Here is a 20,591-nt window from a genome sequence, read left to right on the forward strand (position 1 = left end):
ACAAGCATGCATATGATAAAGTCAGAGCAAAAGAAAAAGGAGAGAGAAAATACAGTAGCACAAAGAAAAGCACTAGATAAATTCAGTTCTTAAGAAAATGTTTAAAATCATATAGGCATGAACAAAAAGAACAATATATAATTAAAATGATGTTCTCTGCTTTATTTTTACACATTTGAGTTTAGACTATAGTTAACAGATTTTCTGATTGCATTTTTTTCTTTTGATCTCAAGAAATAATCAACTTATTTAAAATTACTCAAACATAGAATTACGGTTTTATTTTCAAGTAGTACAAATAAAGCATAGGATCTTAATTTTAAAATAACTTAAAAAAACTTTTTAAATGGTGTCAGCAACACAAAGACAAAGAACAGGCAGATACATCTTTACTTACTATATTTAAATTATGCTTAAAATAATATCTATGCTTCTTATAAATTTTTTTCCCTACAAGAGATATACTGACCAAAAATTTATCTTAAACTTGGCCTTGTAATTGTGATACACAAGGAGTCTTTTTAAAATGTACTAAAATTACAAAAATGGGAAAAAAAAGGTGTTGTCTGCTCTAAGTCAGTACAAAAGGATTACTATTTAAAATATAACTGAACTGTTTTTTTTTGTGTGTGTGTTTTTTTAAAGAATGGGAAAGACCCTATACAATGACACCTGCTGGGCTGAGTGAGCCTCGCTGGTGGCTCTGCATCAAGCATCCCAGGAAGGCAGCCCACATACCTCCTTCAAGTCGTTGTCCAGGCCCATGTGCTCGGAATGCTGGCGGAGGCGGTCTTTCCTGCGCTGCGTGGTGGCGCTCCGACTTACCCAGCGACTGAAAAATAGAATCCACAGGTGAAAACAAACCCAAGCAATGCAGTCACTTCACTTTAAAACAGAAAGAATGAACTGTTCAAAACAAAAGACTGACAATACTTACTTTTCTTTTTAAAATACACGACAGCTTTACTGAGATATAACTTAAATACCATACAATCACCCATTTAAAGCATGTAGTTAAATGGTGTTTAGTATATGCAAAGAGATATGTAATCATCACCACAATCAAGACTTTTGTAAAAAATGCATAGTTATCCCCTCTGTAATGACCTTCTCCTTTCCATCTTGCCCAGCCAACACAACTACAAACCCTGAGTGAGTAATATTACACTCTCACTTCCTTATTCTCATACCCATGTAGGTTAGTTTTTTATTTCATTCATGGCTACCCACGAATCACGTTACCTGCCCTTTACCAAGACTCCCCAAACCCCCTCAAAAGACTATTTCCACACCTTTCACTTTATTCTCAAGTACCTCCATGCAACTGAAGACCCATCTTGCCTCCTTCCCCATGCACTCTATTTAGTGATGCATACACAGACACCTCATCTTTCTTCTAATCCCGAAGTATGAAACATACTGGCCATGCCTCACAACTATTTGTTCCACCTATATCCCTGACCAGTTCTCTCTTGCCTTCTTCAGCCTGCTCTATGAATCACTGCCTTTGCTGCCAACCCTATTTTTCTCCCCCACCTGAATATTTCCTTGCAGCTTACAAGCATGCTGATCCTCTATAGTTATGTTGAAGTCTCTTTCTTCACTCTTCTTATGTAAAAACACTTTATAAGTTTAGATGTGAGGCCTTTATTTACCTCTGGCTCTTTAGTTCATCTCAAATCAGCTTCTTCCCATGAAAATGCTCCTGATGGAGCCAGATACCCCCACCTGCCATATGCAATGGCTATTATTCATTCCATTCTTAGCTTACTCAAACTCTCTGCTACATTTAGTACTGCTGATCACTCCTTTTACCTTAAAACCCCAGCTATTTTCAACTGCCTCAGTGTTTCCAATGGAAAGCTCTCTCACATTTGAGCCTTGGTCCATGCGGTGTTCTCCCAACATCTATTCATCTTCCAGATAGCTTAGAAGGCACACGGAAAGTGTTCTATGATTCTTCCAAATCTAAATTCTACCCCTCTCATATTCCCCAATTGTAGTTCCTACCAGTCTGTTATTCTTACTTATCTTTCCTCTCTACTATAAACTCTTGAAGGACTTGTATCATGTCTATCAGCCATTTTACTGGCAGATCTACTATGTCACCTGCCCCTTCTATAAATACACCTTAAATTATTTATTTATAATTAATAAATAAATGCAACCTAACATTTAGGTTTACAGATGTTCATCATAGTACATATGCAGTGTGTTTCCTTTATTCTGAGACACATTTTGGCTTTTACATATTCCTGAAACTAGGATATACCTTTCACTCCAAAAGCATGCTGAATGCATACTTTTTGAAAAAGCTTTTGAGTTAATCGCAGATCTTACACCCAACAGTTAGAATTAAGTAAATGTGTTCAAAACACCCTAACATTCAACAATAGGAGGTACTATGGAAGAGTGTCCCTGATACAGTAATGAATTAAAAAAGCAAGGCACAACATTCTACAAACAATATTCTAATTTTGTAAAAAAGAAAAAAGTGTGAACATGCACATATGTGTGCACACACACCAGGATCCAGGCAATGGAAAAACACCACCAAATGTTAACATATCATGATGATGGCGTTATGGGTGGTTTTAAAATTTACCCTATTGCTTTCCAGTAAAATTTTGAATGAATGTGTATCATTTTATATTAAACTATTTTTAAAAATTTCCCAGGTTTGATTATGTACTCATCAAACCATTCTAAGAATATTTACTCTTGAGTATATCCTTGACAGCAGAGATACCCACAATTTAAATTGAACTTATAGCCCTGGCCGGTTTGGCTCAGTGGATAGAGCATTGGCCTGTGGACTGAAGGGTCCCAGGTTCAATTCCAGTCAAGGGCATATGCCCGGGGTTTCAGGCTCAATCCCCAGGAGGGGGAGTGCAGGAGGCAGCTAATCAATGATTCTCTCTCATCATTAATGTTCCTATCTCTCCCTCCCTTACCTTATCTCTCTGAAATAAATAAAAATATATTAAAATGAACTTGTATTTTAGCCATTCAGGAAAAGTCATATTGCATTTCTCACAACTTATTACTTTTAATTATTTTATTAATAAAGTATCCAATTTACAAAAAAAACTTAAAATGAGAAAGCTGCTTCTTCTGTTTCTTTTAAAATACTTTATGCATGCCTTTGGTTTCAAGCTTCTCAACCATCTCATTTCAGTATGCTAGAGGAACACTAAATAATTATAAGAAAAATGGTAGCAAGAAAGGTAGCTTCTCTTAATATATATATATATATATATATATATATATTTTTTAAAAAATATAGATAGGTTTATATCAGGGGAAAAAATGTGCAAAGATCTAGTGATAGATCTCTGAAGGGGAATCCTTGGAAATCTCCCTCAAGCAAAGGATCAATGTAAGACTGTAAAAAGAATACAAAGAAAATTGAGGAACCCTAGCTGGTTTGGCTCAGTGGATAGAGCATAGGCCTACAGACTGAAAGGTCCCAGGTTTGATTCCGGTCAAGGGCACATACTGGGGTTATGGGCTCGATCCCCAGTGGGAGGCATGCAGGAGGCAGCCGATGAATGATTCTCTCTCATCATTTATGTTTCTATCTCTCCCTCTCCCTTTCTCTCTGAAATCAATAAAAAAACATATTATACTAAAAAAAGAAAGAAAATTGAGGAAACGGAAAAGATCCAGAAAAAACATAGTAAGACTCTGACAAAGATTTTTTGCTTGACCAAACGACAATCCGTGCACTTCCTTGTAAAACCCCGTTTTAGTAAGAACCCTGCTGAGTCAGCTGAGGAGGAGCTCCCACCCTCAGGGTACAGGAGCTCTTTTCTGATTGTGTTCCTCATCCTTCACATCCCCTGGGTGATGCCCAATCACCTGGCCAGCCTTCAGCAAGAGTCCGGTTAGGGCAGTTGAGTCTGAATCCCTCCTTACCCCTAATGTTTCCTCTTAGTAACTGTCCATCTCTGCTCCTTGGCTATAAATCCCTCCTTGCCCATCACGCGTCTGGAGCTGAGGCCAATCTCTCTTCCCCACTGCGATACCCACTGTGGTGGTCCCTACACCTTCCACCATGGTCTCTTGAATAAAGTCTGTCTTACCATCTTCAGAAAGTGTCATGAATATTTTTCTTTAACAACTCTGGAGCAGAGTATAAACATCAGCTGATAAAAACTTTATACAATAAAGGGAAAGAGTAAAATATAAGTAACAAAAAAATGTGTAGCCCTAGTCAGTTGCTCAGGGGTTAGAGCGAAGGCCCAGAGGACGGAAGGGCCCGAGGCTTTGATTCCAGGCCAAGGGGGCATACCTCGTAGCAGGCTCAATCAAGGTGCATGCGGGAGGCAACCAATCCATGTCTCTCTCAGGTCAATGTTTCTCTCTCTCTCTCTCTGCCCCTCCTCCCTCCCTTTCATCTCTCACTAAAATAAAATCAATGGGGGAAAAAATATCCTCGGGTGAGGATTAAAAAAAAAAAAAAAAAAAAGACATGGGTATAGATTTTTGACCTGGAGGCCCTGAAAACAGCCCTGTAGAAAAAAAAAAATAATAACAGTGTAAGATCGTAAAATCTGTTCAGTGTTTTAAGAAATTAAGGCTACTGGGTAGGGTGGTTTCAGTAAAAATCTAAAATAGAATCATGACAGCTAAATAAACCTATATAATAAAAGCCTAATATGCAAACTGTCCCCTTGGGTGGTCTTTCGACCGGGAGACCAGGAGTTTGACCACTCACTATAACGTATGTTGACTACCAGGGGGTGGTGTGGAACATGGCGGCTGTCGCGGGCGTCGGCGACACGCTGAAACCTCACCAGCTACCTGAGGGCGGGAATGATGGGGACGGAGGTGCAGTGAGAATGCAGGTGTCTGCTGAGCTTGCTCTCACTCCCCCTGCTACCCTCCCGCAGGACACCAGGGCTTGCATGCTGGGGAAGCCCCCATGCTGAGGTGCTGGGGCGCCTGCAAGGAGCCCGCCCCACACCCATGCGGCCTCTTCTGGGTGAGTCGAGCTGCAGCCGCCAGGATTGCAGGGGCCAGTAGGGCTTCCTGTGGGTTTACACAGGAGCCGGTCTGTGAGGCTGGCCGGGAGAGAATGCGCTGCCCGCCTGGCTTCTGTGCAGCACCACTGGGTGGCCCAGAGGCCCACGCTGCATCCCGGCTCACAGCGTCCGGCTGCGCTCACCGCATCACTGCGTGGCGTCGCGGGTGCTGTGACTCAGGTGGAGGGGGACACGCAGGGGCCCGGGGGCCCAGGGCCTGGGACCTGCCCTTCCATGCTAGACACTTGTGCTTCGATCACCGGCCAGGCCTAAGGACTGCACCCATGCACAAATTTCGTGCACCAAGCCTCTAGTTAATATAATAAAAAGAGGGGTAGAATATAAAGAGCAGAACGTTCCCCTTGGCAGACAAAGTAGAAAAGACTTTAGGTAAAGAAAAGGATAAATATTAACTTACATAATATAACTAGCATCTTATTATACACTCTATGGGACAAAAATGCCCTATTTAATTTTATTTTCAAAACAGGTAAATGAACACCTGTTTTAAAAAATTACTATAAAGTCCACACATTCCTGATCTGGTTAAGTAATTAATTTATTCTTTGCATTATTAAACCTTATTTACTAAGCATAATTTTACCAAAGATAATCATATTTGCTGAATCACTAAGGATTGCTTATTTGCTTTTGCCTTGTAAGCGGCATATTAAATTCTCGCTAACAGTTGATCAACCATTTACATGGGCATGGTTATAAATCCCTTTACCCTGAAATTAGTTCTGAGATATTTTTTCTTTCAGACTACAGTCTATCTGAAAATACAATGCTTGGGCTCTGTGTGGAAATGGGAAACCTTGAGATTATATATAAGATTATAAGCAAAAAATATGGCAGTAAGATTTAAAAACTGAAATCTTTCCTCCTGAGAGCTCCCTCCTTCCCTTCCCTGCTTTATTTTTTCATCATAAGTCTTATCACTGCCTGGCAGGTTATTTATTTTACATATTAAGTTTCTTTGTTTCTTTTCTCCTACTTGAAAGCAGGGATTTGGGTTGTTTTGCTTATGGCTAGGCGTTCAGTATACAAGACAGTGCCTTACATTTAGGAGGGGTTCCATAAATATTTGCCAAATGAATGAATGAGCAATCTAATGCTATCAAAAGGAAATAAAACTATTACAATTAAAAGTCTCCCTGTATCAAAGTGATTCAAACAGGATATTTTATAAATAAGAACAGTGAATAAATTGATGACTCATCTGTTCTGGATGGAAAATTCTCATCCATTTCTAAAAAATAGAACATTATATCTAATACCCTGACCTGGAAAGTTTGAACTCCCAACAGTCAGCATCTCTGAGAACATGCATTTCAAATTCAGTGTTTATGAAAGTAGGGGCAGCTCTAATGAAGGGTAAAACCCTGCCAATTAACTGAACACATTGCAGCTTCTTTTCCTTTAAGAGTCTAATATTTATCATTATAAATCTCTACCCCTTACAAATCTGTCAAAAAATTTGGAAATGTTCACCACTACTTTATTAAAAGCATCCTGGGAAATAAAGAGTTAAGTACCAAAATTCTGCAACATATATAGTGCAGCAGATCATCTGAAAGGTAGAAACATCATACTGTTATCACAATTAGCTGGTATATTAATATTAATAATAGAAAAAGAGCAAAAGGGAGGCAAGGCATTATAAACACGGTCAGCTGGGCAGCTTCACCAGGAAGCTACACTTCATGCCTGGTCCATTCCCTGCAAACCACCGGGGGGGAGGGGGTCCAACATAGGGGGAAATGGGCACATGCACAGTGAAGTCAGTGTGACGTAGGGAAAGTGCTACCCTGTCATCCCAATGCGAGCCCACAAAAACTTGGGAATACAGAATCCCTAGACCAGTGATGGCGAACCTTTTGATCTCGGCGTGTCAGCATTTTGAAAAACCCTAACTTAACTCTGGTGCCGTGTCACATATAGAATTTTTTTGATATTTGCAACCATAGTAAAACAAAGACTTATATTTTTGATATTTATTTTATATATTTAAATGCCATTTAACAAAGAAAAATCAACCAAAAAAATGAGTTTGCGTGTCATAGGTTCGCCATCACTGCCCTAGACAAAGAGGTCTCTCTCTGTTGTTCTGCTCTTGCTCTGCTCCTGCTCCCTTGCATTCTCTTGCTCCGTGACTCGCCTGCCATGTGGTCTTAAGTAGCTGCATGGCCCCTGGCCATGTGGACCCCCCATGCAATAGGCTGCAGCTGGGAACACAAGTCAAGCTAACCAGATGCTGGACTGGACTTAAATATGGAGCAGAAACTCTGGGCAGTGGCCTTCATTCTTGCTCTAAAGATAAGGCTGGACTTTTTCCATGGCAAGATGGAGGGAGAAGGGACCTTAGAAGGGAACCTCCTTAATTTTACATCAATAAAGCTTTTCACAATACCTCATCCTCCTGTGCAAGTCTCAGGAAATACCTTTCCTTCCAACACTGCAAGAATCCCACTTCCACCAGACACAAAGGGCACCCCACTGATAATACTCTTAGGCCATCTCTTAAGAACCTTCTACACTTGCCTTCTGAAAACTTAGGCAGCTCAATGCCACGTCCATGTTGTGTTTACTTCAGTCTTCTAGCCCATTTCTTTGCCACAGCCTGGCTTCTCCTCCCCCCCCCCCCCTTTCTCTGACTCTCCTTAATTAGATCACAGGTGTAAAATGGTATTTTCAGATGAGAAGAGAGGAAAGTGATTCCAATTTGTCCAAAGTTCCTAAGCTGGTTAGTGGTAAAGAATGAAGTAAGTTCCAGAACTGCTGATTTCCCAAAGTTCTTTCAAACTTACTGTACTCCCCATTAATAACCTTCTTTGCATCTTTTCTTGTAAAACCCTTCTTTATCATGCACTTGCTAAAACACTTGTATTCACCTAAAACCAAGGACTCCCCTAAACCCAAATAACTGAGCCCATTTCTAACCATATTCAGATACTTTCTGAAAAAAAAAATCATCTTTCATAAAGAATGACAGGATTTATCTTTCTTTTTGCTTGTTTTGCAATTTTTGCACTCAACACTTAAAAAATATAAAGATGGTGGTATGGGTTGAATTGTGTCCCCCAAACAGATATGTTGAAGTTTTAGCTCCAATACCTGTAAATGTGACCTTATTTAAAAATAGGGTCTCTGCAGATGTAATCAAGTTAAAGTCATTAGAGCAATCCCTAAACCAACAAGACCAGTGTGCTTATACAAAGAGGAAAGTTTGGACACATACACAGAGAGATGACAGTCATGTAAACAGGAAGGCAGAGACTGGAGTTTTGCTACTAGAAGCCAAGGAGTGGGGCTACCAGAATTTGGAAGAGGCAAAGAAGGATTCTCCCCTAAAAGCCTTGCCAATACCTTGATTTTGGATTTCCCTCTTCCAGAACTGTAAAAGAATCAATTTCTGTTGTTGTTAATTAAAAAAAAATTATTATTGATTTCAGAGAGGAAGGGAGAGGGAGAGAGAGATAGAAACATCAATGATGAGAGAGAATCATTGATCAGCTGCCTCCTCCACGCCCTCTACTGGAGATCGAGCCTGCAACCCAGGCATGTGCCCTAACCAGGCATCGAACCGTGACCTCCTGGTTCAGAGATTGATGCTCAACCACTGAGCCATGCCGGCTGGGCAAGTTTCTGTTGTTGTAAGTCACCAAGTTTGTAGTATTTTGTGACAGCAATCCTAGGAAACTAATACAGATAGTAAAATGACACAGATAATGAAAGTACAACTTTTATAATTCCATTAGACAGATTAGCATTATCGTTAAACACAGTCAGTTAAAGAAAAGCTATTCCCAAGTGCACATTACCTAAGAAAGAAAAATCTCTAGTCTTTGGATTCTTTTACATGAGCAAATTAAAAGTCAAACCCTATCTCAAATGAATTAATTTGTTCTTTGAAAAGGGTAATCAGATTGGTAAAATGTTTAATGGCTAAGCGTTACTCTATTAGAGTTGCAGAGTACACACCCTTCATTCATTCCTCAACCAACTACTCAAGTAAAGAATGTGCTTACTTGTTATTAGTTGGCCCTGTTGCCAAGACATCGGACTGTAACTTTGGAAAGAACCCTTGCTCATATTTGCCTTGACCAATTTTCATATCAAGTAGATGTGGATGGATTGCAGTGTGATCCATTTTCATCAGCCGCTGCTCAACTGACTGGGCTACAAAAGAAATTTGTAACAAATTAGAGACATTGGCTAAGCTGTAAAAAATAATTCTTCCTCCATTCATGCACCTACAAGGAACTCATTCTTTCTGACATTCTAAAACAGATTTTTACTAAAGCTTTTCAATATCAGTATAAGTACAAAAAGGATAATCTTAAGTAAATGCTGGATAATTAATTTCCACAATATTTCTACCTTTGTCAAAAGTAGGGCAGTGGGGATGAAACATCATTACAAGTTTCCCGTAAGTGGGAAATTCAACATTCTTAATGGATGGCAAATATTTCCCTTGAGCTGAAAGACAAGTAAAGAGAAGGGAATAGCAAGCACAGAAGCCTTATATTAACTGTATTTCTTTGTACAAAGACCCATTAAATAGTCGTGGTTCTTTTTGTAAAAGCAAGGAATTTGTAAAACAAGGAGCTATGTGAAGTTTATTATTTTTAGTAACAGTCACATTCTCATTAGTAGGAGTCTTTTAGGAGTGTTTATTAGATCAAGGGGGTAATGCAGAGACAAATAAAACAAGCAGGCATTTAGAAAATGTCCAGAGGATAAAAAAACTGACCTTTTAAAGAATGGGACAGAGTTAAAAGACAGGAATTACTCAATATTCCTATTTTAAAACCATTGAAAGTTAGAGACCCAAGAAAAAATGAATTATGTCTTTGGTTAAAAAAAAAAAAGAAAAAATCGGGCCCTGGCCGGTTTGGCTCAGAGGATTGAACGTCGGCCTGCAGACCTAAGGGTCCCGAGTTCGATTGGGATCAAGGGCACATGCCCGGGTTGGGGGCTCGATCCCCAGTGGGGAGCGTGCAGGAGGCAGTCAATCAATGATTCTCTCTCATTGATGTTTCTATCTTTTCCTCTCCCTCTCCCTTCTTCTCTGAAATCAAGAGAAAGATATTTTTAAAAAATCACATTGTCTTTAAAAAAATATCTGGTCTTAAATGTTTTCATTAACTGAATTTTCAAGAGGAAATGTAGAGAATCAAGGCTATGTCTCCAATCCTCTGCCTAGAAATTACTAAAACAGGAGAACGAGCGGGGACCGTGGTTGTGTGATAAATAATAGAACACACTGCGGAACTGCTAACATTGGGATTATTTTGCCTCTTTCAGTACCACAGATTTCGTACTGCCAGTTATTGCCCAAACAGTCTAAAAAAATTCTTTTTTGGGTGGGAAGGGGTCTGCCCATGACGCACTACTCTTGTGAGAAGAACACGCTTAACACCATCTTATGTGAGATCAGTGCTTCACCCAGACCAGATGTTTGTGTCTGACGATAACAGTGTTAAGGTAAGCTCCGAGGAAGCTACTATTACCCTCTATGACATAAACTTCAAAATGTTAAGCTTCCCTGATTTTTCTCCATAGAAATTTATCCAAAATTTTTTTGAACTTCATTTTATTTTTAATGTATAACTTGTAACTTATCTTGAAACATAGTCCCTATGTTCTATGCTGGGCAAAAAGGATGCCAGGTTTTGTTAAAAAATATTTTTTTATCATTGATTTCAGAGATGAAGGGAGAGGGGGAGAGAGAGAGATAGAAACATCAGTGATGAGAATCATTGATCGGCTGCCTCCTGCATGCTCCCTACATGTGCCCATGACTGGAATTGAACCTGGGACTCTTCAGTCTGCAGGCCGAGGCTCTATCCACTGAGCAAAACCAGCGGATGCCATGTTTTAATGTGAAATGATATTTAATTATCAACAATGACCCCTGGCACTCCACAGCCCTATTTATGCTCCCAATACTTCCTAATATTTATAAAGCACAATTAACAGATGGTTTAGGCAAAATAATGCTTAGATTCATGGCATGAAGTTCCTGCCAATTTTATGTTCCATGAAATACTACAAAATTCCATCTCTGCCAACTAGTGCCTCTGTCCTCGTGAAAGGAAAATGAGCTTCAGTTTTTTTCCATTGGATTTAAATGACAGAGAAATCCATCTGATACTGAGTTATTCTCCTTTAGCTAGGAATCTTTTTGAAACATAAAAATCATAATTCACAATGAACTATTCTCAGGTTTACATGTAAGGATGCCATAGGGAACATAATGCAAAGTTACTTTTCAGTGATTATGCCACCAGTGAATACTGAACATTCAGAGATGATTAAATGCCTGCTTTAAGAGATCAGGGCTGTTATAATTTCAAGGGTTTGTGCCAATATCCAGTTTCTGTGATTGGTAAGGGAAAAGAAAACTGCATTACGATCAACTTGTTGCCTTTCTGCACAGAAATCATGAGGTTCTGGTGCCACAATGTCAACAGCGGAAAACCTCTGCCTAAATAATTCACCTGCAAATCAAAATCCTTTTTAGTTAAGAGGCAAAAGAGAGACAACAAAAGGCAAAAACAATACACAATAAAAATCCAATGTTGACAACAAAATCCCAACCTTCACAGCTTATGCTGGAGGAGGGGGGAAGACAATTTCATCTGTAAAAGAAACATCCGTGCCCTCTTTGAGAAACGGCCAGTCACAGCCAGCTGCCTTTTACTTTTTAAAAAAGTCTTTGATAAATTAAATTCCTGGGAGACTACTGACTGCTTTAGCTGAATCTCATTTTCATATGTGTTAAATCTATAATGGTACATTTTCAAGAGTATTATATAATTTGTCATGATAGTGGGAGTATCAAATTCTCTGAGAGGCTGAAAGAAAATCTATGTTAATTGAAAAGATTCCTGGAAGTACACAAAGGAATCGGTGCTGAGCTCCATTAAAAAAATTCTGTCAGAAAGGGAAGAGTGAAGTTGGCCCAAAAAGGCAGCATCCTCTTCGGATGGCCTTTAAAGCACTGGAAGTCAGACTAGACTCCGAACAGGCGGAGACCATTCATTCATTCTGCCCCTCAGTTGCCAGAGACACAGCAGTGCTGCTGCTTCCTGAAGGCTCCAAGGATCTGCCCTCAAGGACAATGCTGCAGCCAGTTCTAAAGAGACCTCTGCGGTGACATGAGACATTATTTACATCCTTCTCTCCTTAAATATGCAACTACAGCCTCCAACTCCTTGACTCTGATCTACTTACATAAAGTGAGAAAGGCAAGTAACAGAAGCAGAGCAAAGACACTGCACATTTGCTACCTCCTTTTCCGCCAGACGAAAAACTGCTTTCAACTAGCTCCTACATTTGCAGAAATATTAAATCAAAGGAGGGGGCACTCAGGTGATAAATATGTTTACTTGGCAAACATATTTACAGAGTTAGGAACCAGGGATGAATGCATAAAATTGGGTGGATCGGTACATTTTACGTGTTTCTTTATTAAATGTGTAGCTCACATCATAGTGAGGCTTCAGGGGCTAGACAGCCGTGGGCAAACTACGGCCCGCGGGCCAGATCCGGCCCGTTTGAAATGAATAAAACTATTGAAAAAAAAGACCGTACCCTTTTATGTAATGATGTTTACTTTGAATTTATATTAGTTCACACAAACACTCCATCCATGCTTTTGTTCCGGCCCTCCGGTCCAGTTTAAGAACCCATTGTGGCCCTCAGTCAAAAAGTTTGCCCACCCCTGGGCTAGAATCACTCTCACCTGGGTTCAAATCACGACTCCACCAATCACAAACTACACAATCACAAGCAAGTGGCTTGACTGCTCAGTTTTCTCAACTGTATAATGAGGGTAGTTATAAAACAAAAGTAAATGTGCCCACACCCCCCCATCATTAAGATATGCAAAAGGGCATGTAAAACACTATAAAATGTTCAGCACACAGTAAGTAGTCAGTAAACACTATTAATATGACTGTTTATTCCGTAGGCTACTATATTACACTGGCCCAAAACTCATAATTCTTGGAGGGGGAACTGGTGTCAGGGTTAGGAAACCGCTGATTTGAATATAAGAATCCAGAGATGTAATTTCTATTAAAAAAAGCCATTGTAATTAATGGCACCACTAAACTAAATATACAGTCATAGTTATGTAAATTAGGCAACATCTCAGATTTACTATTTTAAATGAGTACTTATCTTTTCCTGGATAAAGAGAAAAGAGGCCAGAAGTAAAAAAAAAGCAACATAAACAGCAAGACAGAAATTAACATTTTTTTCCATTAAGGCGATAAAGAAAACATGATAAGAATCATAGCAACCTTGTAATCATACGCCATTCGATTTACTGTTTTTCCTCTTCTAAGAGAAATGGAATGTCAAGTAGGAATGAGATGGACATAAACTCACAGAAACAGAAGGGAACAAAACTAAAGAAAGTACCTCTTACAAGGACGAGCCATAAAGTCTAAAACTGACAATATTTTGGCTTATAAGGCCAACAATGTATACAAAATAACCATGGATTTTAAGTTAATTTTAAAAGGCATGGCAAACGTACCTGCTTCTTTTAAAGTGCTGCATTTCTGATATATGGATGTCCTCAAGGTGGGTGCCCTTACATTATACAGTCCTATCTTCTCAATCCGAGAGTCAAAGACCCTAAGCAAAGGATCTTTCTCCTCCCACTGAGACATAATTTTGTTATCAATAAAGGTGGCAAACATCTGTGTTTCAATGAAGCGTGAAAGAAATGGCAGGTGTGGCTCAGGCTGGTCACACAGAAAGGAAGCCTGTAATGAGATAATTAAAAAATTATTAGGGCAAAGAGACCCACCTCAATACATGATAAACCCCAAAAATATCTGTTGCTAAGGTCATTCTTTTTTTTTTTTTTTAAATATATTTTTTATTGATTTTCCACAGAGAGGAAGGGAGAGAGACAGAGAGCTAGAAACATTGATGAGAGAGAAACATCGATCAGCTGCCTCCTGCACATCTCCCACTGGGGATGTGCCCGCAACCAAGGTACATGCCCTTGACCGGAATAGAACCTGGGACCTTTCAGTCCGCAGGCCGACGCTCTATCCACTGAGCCAAACCGGTTTCGGCAAAGGCCATTCTTTTTTAAAAAAATCTTTATTGTTGATAGTATTACAGATGTCCCCCTTTTTCCCACCATTGCCCCCCTCTACCTGGTTCCTGCCCCGCCCCAGGCCTTCACCACCCTATTGTCTGTGTCCATAGGTAATACATAGATGCATATGTTCTTTGGTTAATCTCTTCCCGGCCCCTCTTCTTCCCTCAGATTCATAAGTCTGTTCCATGTTTCTATGCCTGTGGTTCTGTTTTACTCATCGGTTTATTTTGTCCATTAGGTTCCTTATTTGTTTATTTTGATTTCTTTTTAAATCTTGTAACACACAAAACTGACAAAATTCAAAAATCCTTAAAAATTCACTTTGCCTTCCTTTCTTTCTAATTTCATGGAATTTCAGTCACTTAGGTCTTTATCTCTGATCCCACCTTTCAAACCTGACTTACATTCTGATCCTCATGACCATCATGTAGAAAATAAGAGCATCATTAGTGAAAGATGATAGCTCAGTTGCTACAGGATCATCCATCATCCTCTTCACTGACCATCAGATTTGACCCCTTCCCCCAGGGAGCTATAATTTCTTCTGCTATTTCTAGCCTACGCAATATACCTCCAAGTCATAAGGCACTGAGGTGATTAACTGATACCATAATGATATATACACAATAACCTTAACTAAAAACAACATGGAGTTTGTCTTTATGGGTGAAATCTTTTGGTTCTTCTTCAAGTGGATGTTTTTCTAGGCCCCAACTCTGTCAGAGACTGACGGGTGAGTATTAATCAAGATCAGACTCCTCCTGGACCTGTGCTGACAGGATAGTCTGGGCCTTAACAACGGAAAAAAGCATTCTCTAAAAAACCATCCCGAAGCCTTCGGGAAACGTGCACAACACGCTCCTGTTACCGGTGTGTCTGCTGCACAGAATGGCCAGTACATTGTAATCAGCTTTTAATTCAGTGTTCATTTTTTTTCCCCTGTGGTTCTTCAGGTCTGTGTGTCTAGAAATCCTAGCTGCAGTTTGGTACCAGCTGAAATTTGAGGATGAATGACTACTTCAGCTGCTGGGTTGGTTTGACTTCTCGCTCTTCAGAGCAGATTCAAACAGATTCGAGGATGGGAGGGTAAGTTCTGACGTAAGAGTACTCTCCTGAATACTCATCGGCTTCTTTCTAGCACGTTTCTCATTCTGAAACTTAGGGAGCCTTTTAAAAACTTCCTTACAGAAACCCTCTTACTTAATTTAAGTGCTTCCATAGTTCAGTTATATTTACATATCCAAATAGCCAGAAAAGGGTTCACAGTAGTCTCTAGAAATCAGTTCATCTTCTTAAAACAGTGGTTCTCAAACCTTCTGGCCCTTTAAATACAGTTCCTCATGTTGTGACCCAACCATAAAATTATTTTCGTTGCTACTTCATAATTGTAATGTTGCTACTGTTATGAATCGTAATGTAAATATCTGATATGCAGGATGGTCTTAGGCGACCCCTGTGAAAGGGTCATTCGACCGCCAAAGGGGTCGTGACCCATAGGTTGAGAACCGCTACCTTAAAAGTTATTTCACAGATAAACAGCGAGTTTACTTTTTATAGAGCAAAAAGCCTCCCCCCACCCCCCAAACTGGCCAAATGTCTGGCTTTGATATTCAGACCCTCAAGGACCACAACATTTAAGGTCCACAAAGACTTATCTTGCACCACTAGTATGTGACAGTCCTGTAAATTCTCCTACTGAAAAATTAGATGATTACAAGCCTTCTGGAATCCAACATGAAACTTTCATTTCTCTAGGGGTTATATAAAAAGAATTCCATTTATAGTTTCAAACTACATAAAGATTAAGGAGGAAGAAAGTACCAGTGCCCGATTTAGATAAGAATTTGAATTACCCCAAGCATCATGACTGTACACAGCAGTTCCAAGCTGAATAGGAAAAAAAATGTGGATAAATGGTTAAGCTTAATGAGAAAGGAACCTAAGAGCACAGATACATTTGGAGAAGTGAAGGCTTCTTAAATTATTTAAGAAGTTTTCTCAAACATAAAGGGCACCAGAACTTAGCTGTTCATCATAGTTTATATCCTCCACCTGAAAAAAAATATCTGATGAAATCAGAAAAGAATCTTTTATACTACCCACTCTTACAGAATTTTAAAATTAACATTTATCTGTCAGATGCTCCAAGATTGTAGATTAGGCTCTTAGAATGGGTTAGCCCCTTTAAGGGGTCTTTCACAACAAAAGGATACCATTTAGCGAAAAGCCATAATTCATTCTAATAGCAGTATCATGCCCCAGCTACCACAGAGGCAGGAGACGGAACTACACCCTGGTGACCTGAAAGAGTTAATGCCCCTCCCTTAAGTGCTTTTGTCCTGGGGGAAGGGGGGGGGGGGGAGTGCCTGATGGATATGTCAAAAAAACCTGGCAGAATAATCTGGAGTAAACCTTAGCAAGACTTCAACGCCAGCAGGACAATCAAAAGCTGGTGGTACTTTCTGTTTTCCTTTCTCCAAAACTGAAACAGAACCTTAGGCTAATAGTCATAAAACCTAATTCATTTCTCTTTCTCTCTTTTGATCCTCGAATGAGATAAAAATTAGGCCTCAGAAACTAAACTGTTTGTTACCTTTAACATGGAAAAATCATAACTTCATTATATTGGAGACAAAATATAAAAACAGGGTTTATTAGAAAAGGAATAGGCCTTATTTAACTACACCTGATCCTAACTAAAATAAGAGTCAATGGAACTCTTACAAGATCAGATAGTGTTCACAGATTTCAAAAACCTGTGAAATTTGAGTTTCTATAATTCAAAAATTTTCAAGTACAGAACATTTAAAAATGAAATGAAAGGCAATTTAATACAAAATTCAATAGCCGGCTTAATGAGCTACTTGATTTGCTTTCCTGTGTCATTGTTTTATCTAGTGTAAAATACTGGTAAAGAAAAGTTCTTAAGGAAAGGGAGAGAGGAAAATAAAAAAGTCTGTGTTTAAGATAAGTTAGCAAAATCAAGTAAGAGAGCCCACTAAGAACCGTAAAAGGAAACGATGGCTCTTTTTACTTTGTCAAAGTTCTGCATCTGCTCCCGGTTGGTGAGCCAGGATTCCATGTCCTGGGCACTCTGAATCACAAACGACTCGTAGTCGGCAAACATCTGGGTAAAGCGGTTAGCAAACACCTCTCGGAGCTGTACGTTGAGCTGGTAGTCCCTTAGCTCTGCCTCTTCACACTGCAGCTTCGAATCCTTTTCTTTTTCACCCAGAGAGGCAGAGAGGTCCATTTTTTCCACGGTCACACCGGTCCGCGTGGCCAGAGCCTGGAGCCGGGCTATGGTTTCGTTGCCCTTCAGGAACTCATACATGCTGATGCTATTCGTGGAGATGTTGCCATTCTTTTTGTCATTGACCAAGTCTTTCAGAACCAGATTCTTCAATCTGGTGGCACTCTCACTGCAGGGCAGGCTGCCCTCAGGAGGGATCCCAAACTGAAGAAGAACCTCAGAGAGTTCCTGGATAAAATCCACTTTATTGGGGAACTGTGGAAATTCTTCAGGCAACTCGATAAAATGGTTGTCAATATCCACAAAACACAAGTTAGCCTAAAAGAAGGGGGGAAAATGGTTTTAGAATAAAGGAATTTTAAGTTCTAAAATAGCCTTGCCAATTATTAGAAACAAAATCACAAATTACACAGCCTTTTATGTTAACCTTCTCATGGTTAAGGACTTTTAATTCTTTAAAAGGAAATCTGTGTTGCCAGCAGTTTCCCCTTATGTGAGTGTTCTATGCCATATTTAATAGAAACAAATAATTTTCCTGGGTCTCATCAATTTATTATAATCAAGACATGCTTCTGTAATACACGGCATCCATTAGGTATTCACAAGTGAGTAAAGGTGTAAAGACTGATAGTAAGTACTTTACAAATCGAATGCACTGAGTGTGCTCACTGAATGAGCTTGAACTTTCTATGCTATTCCACTGCTCTAACACCATTTGTAATTTAGAAATAACAACAACTGCTAAAATTTAGCAGCTACAGTACTCCCTCCCGCCCCGAAAAAAATGGGATAAAATTAGCAATCCAAATTCACAGCAAACCCACACATTTTTACTTTATCCCAAATTAGCTTCAACCTCTTGGACAACAAAACCATTTCAGAAGTTATTAGATAAGAACAGGAGGCAGAGGGAGGTGGCAGAAGCAGTTCTTAAGAGAACAATAAATGATTAACCTTTGGATAATTAAGAGCTGACTCAGGATCCTGACATTTCTGAGTTGGGGAAAAGAGGAGATAGTAATCAGAGGAAATGTTTTTATGAGTTTGCTTCTACTCTAGGTTCTCAATAAAAAAAACTTTTAAATATTTTTCAAGTACATATGGAACATTCAAGGAGCCAAGCACTGCATAAAATTTTGATTATCTCTCAGGTACTTGATTATAAGTAGACTCCAAAATGGAATTTTACTTTTACTCTTCAGACCTTCTTAATCTGAACAAGGTTGTGAGTATAAAGGAAGACTGCAACCCTAGTCTGGGGAGGGAAGGGGCACATTAAACTGATCCTGACTGCATTAGGAGCTGAACACAGGGCATAGGGTGCAAGCCAACAAACAGAATAGGAAGCTTCATCTGTGTTTCCCTGTCTCCCTACCCAGACCCCCCCTCACCCCGCCCCAGGTCAGCCAGGGGAGAATTCACATGGTTCTCTGGTCCTGAATGCCGAGGAAAGGCGAAATGAGAGCCAACAGTTGGATCTCTGTTTTTCTCTTCGTGTTAGATACTGATGAGCAAGAAGTATAGCAAAGTTCCAAATCAAGCTCAAAACAAACTCAAGATATCCCCCACCTAAAAACAGAGAACCAACTTATGTGAACCAACTTAAGTTTCCCCTTATGTAACTTCTTCAAGTGTGGTGTAACCTTTGGATCTAACCCATTAGTTCTGCAGATGAAGAAACTGAGGCCCAAAAAGGTGGTTGACTTCCTGACACCTGTCTCAGATATGCATTCTCAACGGGCCTGGTGGTTTAAGGGATTTTTCCCTACATCTTTCCTCTTCTCCAATGTCAACAGTTTTCTCTACATGAAGTAGACCTTGAGTCACACATTTTGCTGAAGACAGTAGTGCTGTTGACAGCTTTCTTTAAAACCACATCTTTACATGTATTTTAGTCTCTAGAAAGCAGGCTATACTGAAAAGCTTACAGGGAGAAAGTAGGTCACCATAATTCAAATGAATGATTCAATATCTTTAAAATGGAAGAAAAAATCCACTAACTTGCTAATCTAAATGTTAACCAGCAACCTCGCACCACTTACATTTTGTACTGCTTCCATTTAATGCCTTCCTGCTATCCTTTTTAATCCCTCACCTTCTCCTAGGAAAAGAAAAAGTGATGCATTTTGGGAAATTTTAAAGCTTGTTATGCTCATGTCATCACTGCTGAGCTGAAAGTGTGTGGCAAGGTGGGTGTTCCAGCACCACGGCTACTGGCCTGGCTCTGTGTTCCCATGAGACTCTCTGTGAATGGAGAGAAGAGCCCAAGTTGGGGCTTTGATTATCACAGAGTAGAAATGGGAAATGTGAACTTTCGTTATAAAAATGTATTGAAGCGCCCTAGCTGGTTTGGCTCAGTGGATAGAGTGTCAGCCTGCGGACTGAAGGGTACCGGGTTCGATTCCGGTCAAGGGCACATGCCTGGGTTGCAGGCTTGATCCCCAATAGGGGGCATACAGAGGGTAGGTGATTGGTGATTTTCATCATTGATGTTTCTATCTTTCTCTCCTCCCTTCCTCTCTGAATCAATAAATATATATATTTTTTAAAAGTGAGGTGCCATCCTATGCAATTATTCCTCAGTGCTATATCCTTCCACCACCATCCCCCACCCCCAGAAAAAACAATACAACAAATGGCTCCCTGTACCCATCATTTGGAATCATGGGGAAAGTGAGTGGGTGGTTAATTCTAAGTCTATGTAGTTACATCAGTCAACTAACAACTAAAATCATACGTTCTTAAAATAACCATTTCGTAAACATTTTCACAACTATTCTAAGAAGCCTTGTTATTTTTAGTTATTATTTTATTTTACAGTTTCCAGAAAAAGGTGGGGGGTGGTTAGTGTATTAACCAGTAAGTACTTTTTTAAATGGCTATTTTTATACCTATTTCCTCCCGAAATTATGTGAAGTACATTATTTCATCTCATTGTAAAATGATACCAGAGCAAAGTGATATACTTTCTTCTGAAAGCCATGTACTAATTTATACTTTCTATACAGAAGCACTGCTATTGTCACAGCTGATGCAAGTAATTTCATATTATTCTACTCTATGAATAGATAGGTATGTATATTTATTGAATAGTGTTGATTTAATGAATAAAAAATTAGAAAATCACAGATATTACTATAAAACTTACAAAATTTTTTAAGTTTATCTTTAGAGTGAA

The 20,591-nt window shown here is 39.4% G+C and overlaps 1 protein-coding gene across 4 annotated transcripts in view; it reads right to left on the bottom strand.

Annotated features, from left to right (window-relative positions):
* The window catches only part of DENND5B (DENN domain containing 5B), a 178,238-nt gene that overhangs the window by 47,246 nt on the left and 110,401 nt on the right, over positions 1 to 20,591 (bottom strand). For 3 of the 4 annotated variants that reach the window (XM_059682493.1, XM_059682492.1, XM_059682495.1), the window contains 4 exons: positions 17,195 to 17,731; positions 13,582 to 13,813; positions 9,059 to 9,209; positions 739 to 832 (listed from right to left, as the gene is read on the bottom strand). In XM_059682493.1, the coding sequence (XP_059538476.1) occupies positions 739 to 832; positions 9,059 to 9,209; positions 13,582 to 13,813; positions 17,195 to 17,731 (1,014 nt within the window). Of the gene's footprint in view, positions 1 to 738; positions 833 to 8,493; positions 8,730 to 9,058; positions 9,210 to 13,581; positions 13,814 to 17,194; positions 17,732 to 20,591 lie in introns of those variants that run through there. The other variant, XM_059682496.1, reaches the window with a different exon arrangement.

This window comes from Myotis daubentonii, chromosome 2, assembly GCF_963259705.1.
Source record: "Myotis daubentonii chromosome 2, mMyoDau2.1, whole genome shotgun sequence".
In the NCBI taxonomy this organism is placed as follows: Eukaryota; Metazoa; Chordata; class Mammalia; order Chiroptera; family Vespertilionidae; genus Myotis; species Myotis daubentonii.